We start from the raw sequence: 10,706 nt of genomic DNA, 5'->3' as shown, positions 1-10,706 counted from the left end.
ACCCCAAAAACCTGCCAGCCCACAAAAAGTGAATGTGTGATTACTCCTGTAGAGGGTTCAGTAATGTTTCTGGACACCACTGCTCTCGGTTGCTAAGTGTTTACCATTAACTACTTGTAATCATCTTTTTAGCAGTTACAGCAAAGCAAATCTATAGCAAATACTGTAGGTTTGCGCTGTCAGGCCAGCTTTGGCATTCTCAGGAACAACCCCAAACAAGCCATAACAAAGTACTGACTATTTGCATTCCTCTTCTGGCCACCAAGCTTAAACAGTCCAGAAGAAGTTAAAAATTAATGGAAAGCTAAGGCCATGGTTTCACAACATCACATCTTCTGCAGCAATGCTGCTTTAAGATACTCCCTGGCACCCCCTGCTCTGCAAGCTCTGTAGGTTTGTGAGACAGTGCTCTGAGCTTGGGCAGGAAACACGGCACAAAGACTCAGTGACCAAGCTAGTACTACTCTAGTCGTGCTCTGCTGTGACACAACAGCCTAACACAACTTCCACACTGCCTTATTCCCATGCTAACGCACCGGTGTAGTTGTCCTGCTGACCGGTCCCTCCTCTGTGCGGTGCTTCCCGGCGTGCGGCAGCTCTGAACTGTCCCGATAGTCTCGGCCTTTGGAGTTCTGCATGTCCAGCACTGCTCGGCTCTTCGAGGGAAGGGGTGGCTTGTTCTGCTGTCCCTGGATGCTTGGGCTGACCTCAGCCCTCGATGACTTCACTATTTTCTTGAGCGGTGCTGAGTTTTCCAATGATGTTGCCATCTTTGGTTTGCCTTGGCTCTTTTCGCCTGGATTCTTTTCTTCTGATTGGCCAGAGCAGGTGTAGGACCGGAATCGCTGCGTGGGCACCAGGAAAGGTGGTGATGGCTGTTTGCCAGGGCTCCTGCTGCTCTCAGGCTCCTGTGACTTTGTGAGATGACAGCTCTGCTCAGGCAGTGGCGACTGCTCTTTCCGCAAGACCTTGGGGTAGTCCTGCTCTTTCTTCGGTGCCACTTTGCCCTTGGAGCCCATAGAGCCATACAGTGGGTTGTCAAACATCTCCGGTCTTTGCTGTCCCTCCTCCTGAAGCATAGGCTCTGCTGTGGACTTCCCCAGTTCAGGTGACCTACAGTCATCAAAGCAATGTGAAAAGGAGATTTATAAAGAGCCAGCAAGAGACACCGACTGATTTAGACAGAAAATGAATAGCAAACAAGCATGATAAAATCAAACCAACCACATAAAGGGGTAACAGAAAAAGAATTAAACTCAGGGAGAGAGAACAGAATTGTGTATTTTTACTTTGATTAATCATTAGCAACATGACAGCAGAAAGCAAATATGCATGGTAATGATAAACTCCCCACTAGACTACATTAGCTTCTCTTTAAACAGAGATAAACTACTGAGCCAAACTGTGCCGAGTGCTTTGATGGCTCTGTGACACACAAATCTGAATTTGAATATTTAATAAGGTTCTTCAGATCTGGTGGAGAGGACGGAAATGTCTGTTTGGAGGCTTAACATAAGAGCTCACATCATACTGTAGTATTTTACAATTAGGTCAATCTCCTCTTGCTACCAATGCAGCATGGTATTCCTAGAGAATGGGATAAACCTCCTTAATGCACCCAAATGCACAGTATAAGAGTCATAGCTCTATACTCTAGGACAAGACAATCCGTGTCCATTCACAGCAGAGCCCTTTGAACTGTGGCTCAGACTGGAATGACAGCACAGCTGTACAATGGGACATGGGAGGTTCTATGGGTTTGTATGACTTGGCCTGACTTGGCAATGATTCCATCTGGAGAACTGCCACGATACGTAAAAGATCAGCCACAATATCGCTGAACAGAATGGAATAGGGGTGAGTGGGACATATTCTTGGGTTGTCTTCAAATGAGTCGTACTCCTTGCTTCCAGCTATTTTCTGGCAGTCAGTACACACAGAGGAGCACAGAGCTGAGTGCCTGATGGAGTGCTGTCAGGTACAGAACAGACTGAGGCAGCACTTGTAGCTCTGACTTTTGTAAGTTCTGACTAGCAGAATGCCACATCCTGGAGAGCTCCAGCCCAGGCTCAGACAACAGCAAAAGAGGTCTGGACAAGGATACAGATTGCACACACGCTCTGGGGTGAAGTAGCCTCATCACTTTACTAGGCTGGGTAGGGACAGCATCTTTTCAGTTGCTGGATGGAAATTCTGCATCAAGGCTTGTGATAGAGGCAACACACGGAATCTAGCTTCTGTAGCAAGCTGGGTATTTGTATAGTAGTGCAAGTAGAAATTCAGTGAAAGTACTTCATGTATGACATATGAAGAAGCTCTTCTTCCCATCTAGGGAATTTGGAATTTAGTTGGAAAATCTATCCCACATTCTCCTCTTTTCTTCTTTGTTATTACAGCCAACTCTGTAGACTTCTCCTCTTGGTAAAGAACTAAACCTATATATATCAGGCTGAGACAGCTGGGCTTGTTCAGCTTGGAGAAAAGACCACTCCAAGGAGACCTCATTGCAGCCTTCCAGTACCTGAAGGGGGCTCACAAAAAGGAGGGAGAGCGACTTTTTAACGTGGGCAAATAGTGACAGGACAAGGGGAATGGTTTGAAACGAAGAGGAGAGATTTAGATTAGATATCAGAAATAAGTTCTTTACCCATAGGGTGCCGAGGCACCGGCCCAGGGGAGCGGTGGCGGGGTGTCCGGGGGTTTCCATGCGTGGTGTGAGGGGGCTTGAAGCAACCTGGGCTGGTGGGAGGTGTCCCTGCTCAGGGCAGGGGGAGTGGAACGAGATAAGCTTTAAGGTCCCTTCCAACCCAAACCAGTCTATGGTTCTATGATTTAGTTGCAAGTTTAACTTACATACTTTCACAAAAGTCTGAGGAACTACTACACTAAGGTTTTCTTTCAGTATGTAATGTCTGCACTTGCGACCTATCTTTTGCCAATTCTAGAGATGAAATGTGGAAAGAATATGCTGCACCTTGAACTCTCCATACAGATAATGAAACAAGAACTGTGCAGAATGACAGGAGTGAGGGGCCCAACCCCAGTGCAAAACTCAAAGACTCACGGGTACTCTTGAGTTCGGCTACAAATGCTTTTGTTTGCTGTAGGCTGGAAGGATAGTTTTGGCGACAGAGGTGACAAGGAGGGTGGTGTGGAGGATGACTGACTCTGTCCCATTAGGGAGGTGGTGTCTTTGGGCTGCTGCTCGTAGCTCCAGAGAGAAGGTGGCTGGTCTGATGAAGAAGTCTGCTTAAGCTGGCAGGCTGCAGAGGGCTGCAGAGGGAAGGCAGCCATCCCCAGGTAGCTGGGGTTGCTGATGTCTGTGGGGGTAGAGCTGCTGAAGAACAGAAATATTGTTAGGGAGATACACGCACAAATACATTTATTTTTTTGTCTCCCTGCCAGCTACAAAGCAGTTAGTGCCCACTGACTACTTAGACTCAATACCACCTACTTTTTCTTCTTTTCTTTTTGTCACTGTTGCTTCAGAATCAGCAAATAAGTGGGAGTCCTGTTAGTACTTCCCTCCCTTGGGTCACTGGAGAGGAAGCAGCTGGGTCAAGGCCACCTCCCCCAACCCCAAATTGTTTCTCTAGCTGTGGCAGATGCTTTCATTTCCAGGCTGCAGAGAGCACTCAGCTTCTGCAGCCATATACAGTGGCTTTCACAGGTTTCTGGGCCCAGCAGGAAGCTGACTACAAAGAAAAGCCCCTGTGAAAATGGAGTGAAAGGACAGGCTTAGCCAGACTCATCCTATGACTCTTGGAAAGGAAAAGACAGGCATTTTGAACACAGCTCCTGCTGCAAGCTGGCAGAGGTAAAGCAGCAAGGTTACCATAAGAGATCCTCCTTTCCTGGGCTGTCAGAAGAAGAGGAAGCACTCCCCCAGTAGCGAGCAATAGCTGCTGCCTCTCTGGCCATCAGATGAGTAGATTTTGACTTTCTGTTGGAAATAAAAGGACACTTTTAAAGTGGTATGCAGGGACCCAGCCTGGCTAATGCATTCTCAACTTTTTGAAGCTTTGCGCACAGAAACTTGGACCAGCCCTACAAGAGAGCCACAAAGCAGCTTCCTAGTGCTCACCACACCTGCTAGTACTGCTCCCACAGCAAGCCCAGCTTTGTGTTTACAAACGGTTTTCTGTAACTGACTGACCCACTTGCCCTGTACCTGTTAGTCTGATCCCAATCTTTGTTAGGCTCTAAGTTGCTGATGTTCTTTGGTTTCTGCCCAGCAATTTCATCACGTTCAATCTTGACAAAATCTGAAGGAAAGAAAAGGCATTAAAAAATGTTTTGGCAGCTCCAGAGTTTTCTGTGTTACTGCTTGCATTGAGGCATGAGTCTTTGCCCATCAGAGTAATGGGCAGTTTTCAACTGCTGTTATGTTTTTCAACTGCCCACTCTCAATACCACATCTTGTTGACACAGGAAGAAGGGTGTATCTTGGAATACAAAGGTCATGATCCACCAAAGAGCCACATGCAGTCATTTTACCATTGAGAATAATAGCAAATGTCATGAGGCTGCTTTTGTATGCTGAAAAAACAACAGGTAGCATGGTGAGAATAAGCAAGGTTTGTGATCTTTTAGCTAAGGAACTGCTCCTTGAGAGCCTCACATGCTCTTTGCAGCTGCTCCCCAGGATGATTGGAGCAGGGAGAACTTTGGCATCTCGTTATACAGCCACTGCAAGTGGAAATAAGGTATGCCCATTGAATAACACCAGGATTAATGACAGACAGGGGGCTCTCTCAGTCTGCCGAATTTACTTGAATGCTGAAAAAAAAAACCAAATTGAATTGCTCTGGCTTTCTTTCTCAAAGAGTACAGGTATACCCCTGAGAACTAACAATACTCACATTTCCTTGCAGTCAGCATCAAAAGCACTTCCCTCTTTGGGACTACAAGCACTGCAAGGGTAATTTTCAATTCCTTGACAGTTATCAGAAATCTTTTGAGGTGAATATTCTCTAGGGCGAGCTTTGCAGAGATGATGATGATGATGTTCCTTACCATACAGTTTCTCTCTCTGTTTTCCCTGTGATGTTTGTAACTTGATTTCGCCTTGGAAGACCCCTGTTTTCTCTCCGTGGTGTGTCAGCACAGTATGGATAGGAGCTAAAGATTCTGTTGCTTCTATTCGCAGGGCAATGCAGCCTTCCCCTAATGGACAACAAGGAGACAACGAGCCTGGGACTGAGAAAAAAAACACTGAAGTCTCTTGTGTCATCTACTATCACTGTGCTGACAAGGCTGAGAGACCTGAGAGAATCTGCTTTGGATCACAGTAAGGAGTATCTCTCATTTTACTTCTTCACATATGTGTGGTGGATTTGGGCAGTAGAGACATTCACAGGTGACTAAAGGGTTCTGAGCTTCCATTCCTGGTAAGAATAACACAAGTCTATGGCTGCTATTCCAGTTAATGGGATTTCTGCAAAGAACCTTCTGTGGACAGGGACTGCAGTCTCTGGCTGGTTAGTCTAGAAGCCAGCAGCACTGACAGTGACTTTCCTGTAACCAGGAGAAACGCCTCAAGTAAGTGCAAGTAAAACAGGATTTATAGGTTCTGAATAAACCCATTTAAACAGACTGAGTCCTGATTTAATTCCTGTAAAGCACTTTCTTTTTAACCCACAGCTCTTTTAGAGCTGGTAAAGCTCACACAGGTTGTTGCTTCTAGTTCATATTCTTCTAATCATAATTACCTCACAAAATATTTCTGTATATGTTGAGTTCTAAATCAGACATCAGAGCATCATAGATGTTCAGTTTATAAGAGTTACTTCTGTTCTCTCCCACTCTTTCAGCGATTTGGAAGGTTCTAAGTAGGTTTTGACTCATGCAGAACTTTAGAGCTAAGCACTTACCATAAGATTCATCACTGTCTGATGACTTAATGCTGATCAGGATGTGTTGATCTAGTAGGTATTCCGGGTCTGAAATAATTGGAGTCAGCTGCAAAGACAAATTAAGGTGGGTCTATACAATAGATGGTCTACAGGAGCACAGTTTTTTCTGTGCCTCAGTCCCAGATGAGGAAAACTCAGCTGGATAAACCCATGAGGGTATCCTTTCACTTCTTGGATCAGCCCCTTTGATGATATTTGGAGATCTGTGGTAGAAGGCTGCACACTTTCAGAGTCCTCTCACTCTTGCTGGTGGCACAGCAAATGGAATGCTGCAACTCTAACACTCACCAGATGAGCTGCAGTTTTCACCTGCAGTGTGGGACTGAAAATTGCTCTAGGAGGAAGGGGTCTGGACTCTGATTGCAGCCTGTTCCCAAAAATCTATTTGGCTGTTGTTCCAATCACTTGTTGTAGAGCCTTTCCCCACTCTCGTAAGGCACTTTTTCTCTTTCCAAAGCACCCTTTGGGCTATTCAGAAGGGTACTGACGTATGTATTTGCTCCGAATGAATCCAGGAGCTCCCCTAATTCTTGCAGCTCCCACCATGCCAGGAAATGGAGAACAGCTTTGATCTCAGGGACAGGACTTGTGTTTGACACTGACACACAGAACCTACTTCTGGCCATTGATGGTCTTTTTAACACAGGTAAAAATAGTCAAATTTTCTAAAAAAAACCAAGAGAAAACTTTGTCTGACCAGGCAAAAAAACTTCATAACTGATAGGCTTTAAGATGTTTTATCCATCTAAAACTAAAAAAAAACCCCACCAAAACCAGCCTGCTTAAAGCACTTGTCAGCATAGTTAGGTTCACTAGAAAGGTGAAAAAAAGTCACACTCCTGAATGGAAGAATCGTGCCAGAAGAATTCCTGATACAGATACAAGTGCACTGGCAAGAAAGTCCTTTCCTGCTTATGATGTACTCTGTTTAGCTTAAGCCCATCCTGCATTCTTACAGTCTCTTTGAGTGTAAACAAGACCACAACCATGTTCCTGCAAATAATGTTTATATAAGTAAAAGTCTTAATGTTGTGGATGGGATGAAAGTGGAAGGCTTCTCTTCCTTATGGACGTGGCAGTATAGTCCCAGTTTACCTTTGGAAGCGCATCAACGAACTTTACCACCAGCTCTCCTTCATTCCCATCCTCATTCTCTCCTTCCTGGCTCTTTACAAAACCTGCAGAGGGACAAGAAAGGAATTCATCAGAAGAGAGACAGTGAGAACTGGGCTACAAATCCTTTTCACATGCCACATCTCCAAAAAGCCTACAACTACTTTCCCACTTGGACACAAATTTTAAAATTATTAAGAAGCTTAAAGTCTGAGCTTTAGGTGAATGTTTACACAGTAATTTTTCAAGTGATTTTACTGGAACATTGTTAAATGGTTTTATTTTACAGTTAAACTTGGCACTGCAAAGCTCAGTGCATCCACGGACCGGAGGATAAGAACATGACAGCTCTTCCTACGCCACTCAAGATAGCACACTTTTGAAATTCTAATTTAAGATTCGTAATACACTGTTTCCATAGAAATTTATGCAAATTTTGATACAGCCAAAAAATAATCTTTTATGGAACTGTCTTTGACACAGCGCTCTGACATGCAATAATGTGATGAAGCATCCACCAAAGGCACTGCTGTCCCACTTACAGCAGCAGTCTTGTGATGGGGAATCGCTTAAAAAAACCCAGCAAGGGCATGTGGGCTCCTGTTACATAACCAGCCGAGGCTTAGTCTGCAGCATGGGGCCAGGGAGTGAGACCTGCAGCGCTGGGGGTACACAGTCTCACTGACAGAATCAAATCACTGGCTTTCCTTTCACTTTTAGTCGATCCTCTGACTTATTCTCTGTTAAACCAAGTTAATTCAATTCTTTTAAATTATTTCTATTAGCATAATGCAGATGCTGTATTCTGAAAGCACCTGATCATTTGTAGCGGCCAGGATTAGAAATTTGATCAATCGTGTGTTTGCTAAGCAGAGATTTTCTGTATGATAAGCAAGAGCAACACATGTTTCTCTTCAAGAAGGAAATGATCACACTGCCAAACAAGATGGAAGAAATAGTGGAAGGCTACACATCTAAGCATGGATTACAGCTACATGGCTGTGGGGTTTGGATTGTATCCCTGACAGTATAGGATGACTTGTAAACTACATCAAATCTTTAGGACATCCCTTTTTTGCATTGGAACAAGTGATCCACACAGCTATTTTTTTCAGATCAAAGAAAGAAGAACTAATCCAAACAAGCAGAAAACTTTGACAGAAAGAATAAAGATGGGAAAACCCATACTTTCTAAGCAGCTAGAGTGAAACTCGATGTAGAACTTGGTCTGGGACTTGGTCTTCAGAGTAGCATAGCAGTGCAGGAACTCTATCTCCCCTTGGGAATCCGTGTACTTGGAGTCTAGGAAAGAGGAAGGGGAAACAATGGCATTTTCAGTAGGAGATAAAGAGACGGCATTTCTGAGTGGACTCTTTAAGAATCAGCTTTTTCTTTCAGCATATACAAAGCACTGTGTTTTGTGTCTAAAGGTGAAGATGGCACACTTGCATCCAACCTGACTAACCGTTCTTGGAAACAAACTGTGAGGTGACTCCCACTTCAAAGGTGGCAAAGACAGGACTGTGGTCACTTGTCATGATGTCAGTGGTGCAGCCTGCCAATGAGAAAGGGAGGATAGTTACTGCCCTGCTCCAAGGAGATCACTGCCACAGAAATGTTATTCAGTAATCTTCCAGAAAACATAACAATTGCTGTGGTAACTGTCTGCAGTCAAAGGTGTTTCTTTATATAATCTCATGTCACTATACAGGAATGTAACTCTTCTGTCAGAATACAGAAAGATTTAGTTAATGGACGCAATTTTACGTTTTATCATTTTGCAAGTGACTGTCAGTGTTAGATTCCCCCAGTACAAAAAGCTCTTGCAGGTTTCCTGGTTGCCACTGCAACATGCACAGCTAATTAAAGCTCTAAAATGTCAGGAAATCACACAAGAATACACTGGTGCTGCTTCAGTGCTACAGAGCAACTCCTGGCCCAAGATTAATAGTGAATGAGCAAGGCTTGATTTGACTGGAGCACATGCTGAGTTCCAGCAAGCCCAGTCTTTCTAGAGGTGTTTATTCAATCACACACCTCATCACCATAGACTTTCACAACCCTCTTCTCAATCCCATGCATAGGAAAGCATCAACATCATATTCAGATGCTCAGTCCTACATATAGTCGATGACATTTCAGGAACTGGTATGTGAGTCTTTTTTTAAACAGGTCTTGTGGGCTTTCTCTCATCCCTGCACTGCACTTCATATTCCAGAAGGAACATGTTCTTGGTACCACACAGTCCTTCTGGAATATGATTTGGTAGAAAAGAGATGTTTGCAGCACCAGCCTCTGCAGACTGGACTGTGCACACAGGGTCTGCCCTGCTGACACTATCAAGTGAGGAGTTCCTGGTGGTAACTGCACAGGAAAAGTGGTGCAATCACTGGTGTAAAGCGATCCTACAGCTTGGCCTAAAGCAGGGCAGCTGCAGCTGTCCAAGTGGTATTCCGTATATAAAAGATTAACAGAATGAACTCCCAACCCTGTAAGGTTACAGGCAGAGACATTTGGCTCCCCTCTGACTGATTTAACATCGGGTCCCTCTATGCTGAGTGCCTGGCAGTGCAGGGAGATCCTACAGACTGCTGTGAATCATTTCCGTTTCAGACTGGTTGCCTTGCTATCTACAATCTGTTAGCTACCCACCATAGGACTGACACACAACATGCACCATGGGGTAGGATTTCCAGAGCACTCGATCACACCAGGATGGCAAATTGTACTTCATCTGCAAACCGAAGGAGAAGTGATGTCAAGAGGACGAGAAAGGACCAGTTCACAAAAAACCAGGAAATTCACTTGCCCAAGCATCATATATTTGTGTTAAGTCTTTTTGTTTGCATCGACTCCTCTCAAAACACTACAAGGTCACCTACCCCTGTAGCTTTTTGCTTGGTGTAAGCATACTTTTCGCGGGTGCCTCTTTCAAAGCGGTAGGTCGGAGCAAAAGTAATCTCTTCTTCCTCTAAAACAGGGAGAGAGCTCTGTTACAGCTTGAGCCATTGAGAACCCTCATCTGGGCAAGACAGCCACTGTCCTGTACACCCTTCCCCACATTAGGTCTGACAGAGAAGGCTGGTGGGAAAGGAACCTGCCAGCAATCACAGAATCTTACCAAACTGCAGAAACACCTTTTGCTCTTTTCTCTCAATGAGAAGCTGGTCAAAAGCCAATAACTCCGGATACTGCTGCTGCCTGATCTTCTGGATAATATTCTCTGCTTCCTGCCAACAGGGAAACAGCAGAACTGCAGATGATGCAAAACCTTCTTATAAGTATGCCCTTCACTGGTGAGCTGGCAAGTGCTCCTGAACTGTTTCACAGAGCCATACCCCCAGCCACTTCCTCACTTTTTCCTTCACAGAGAGACCCCAGTCTTTGCCGCATGGCTGAACATTTGTCTATCAAACAGGCATCAAAATGCCCACACATCCCCTACACAAGCATGCACACACACACAACCAGATGCACATCAACACCAGGCTTGTTGTCTCCTGCCTACTGAAACTTATCCAGTGTTTCTGATGGCTTGACTGTTCCTGAAGGCCTGTTCTGAGCCATTCCAAGCTCACTAAACAGAGCAAAAAGATAATCTATGGACTGAGCCGTTCAGAGACAGATGCTTATTCACTGTGGGAAGGAAAGTTGGGAGGTTTGGGGAAGCAAGGCTGC

General features: G+C 44.8%; 1 protein-coding gene across 1 annotated transcript in view; it reads right to left on the bottom strand.

The window, feature by feature from the left end:
- Nucleotides 1-527: 527 nt before the first annotated feature.
- The window catches only part of INPP5D (inositol polyphosphate-5-phosphatase, 145kDa), a gene marked incomplete at its 5' end in the record, with an annotated part of 25,553 nt that continues 15,374 nt past the window's right edge, over nucleotides 528-10,706 (bottom strand). Inside the window, 12 exons of the mRNA XM_009084541.1 lie at nucleotides 528-1,113; nucleotides 3,065-3,337; nucleotides 3,836-3,943; nucleotides 4,172-4,265; nucleotides 5,017-5,166; nucleotides 5,874-5,961; nucleotides 7,011-7,093; nucleotides 8,217-8,330; nucleotides 8,494-8,583; nucleotides 9,681-9,762; nucleotides 9,911-9,999; nucleotides 10,150-10,258. Coding sequence (XP_009082789.1) covers nucleotides 528-1,113; nucleotides 3,065-3,337; nucleotides 3,836-3,943; nucleotides 4,172-4,265; nucleotides 5,017-5,166; nucleotides 5,874-5,961; nucleotides 7,011-7,093; nucleotides 8,217-8,330; nucleotides 8,494-8,583; nucleotides 9,681-9,762; nucleotides 9,911-9,999; nucleotides 10,150-10,258 — 1,866 coding nt within the window. The remainder of the gene's footprint in view (nucleotides 1,114-3,064; nucleotides 3,338-3,835; nucleotides 3,944-4,171; nucleotides 4,266-5,016; nucleotides 5,167-5,873; nucleotides 5,962-7,010; nucleotides 7,094-8,216; nucleotides 8,331-8,493; nucleotides 8,584-9,680; nucleotides 9,763-9,910; nucleotides 10,000-10,149; nucleotides 10,259-10,706) is intronic.

This window comes from Acanthisitta chloris, unplaced genomic scaffold (assembly GCF_000695815.1).
Source record: "Acanthisitta chloris isolate BGI_N310 unplaced genomic scaffold, ASM69581v1 scaffold28441, whole genome shotgun sequence".
Lineage (NCBI taxonomy): Eukaryota > Metazoa > Chordata > Aves > Passeriformes > Acanthisittidae > Acanthisitta > Acanthisitta chloris.
This window is presented reverse-complemented; position numbering and strand designations above follow the sequence as displayed.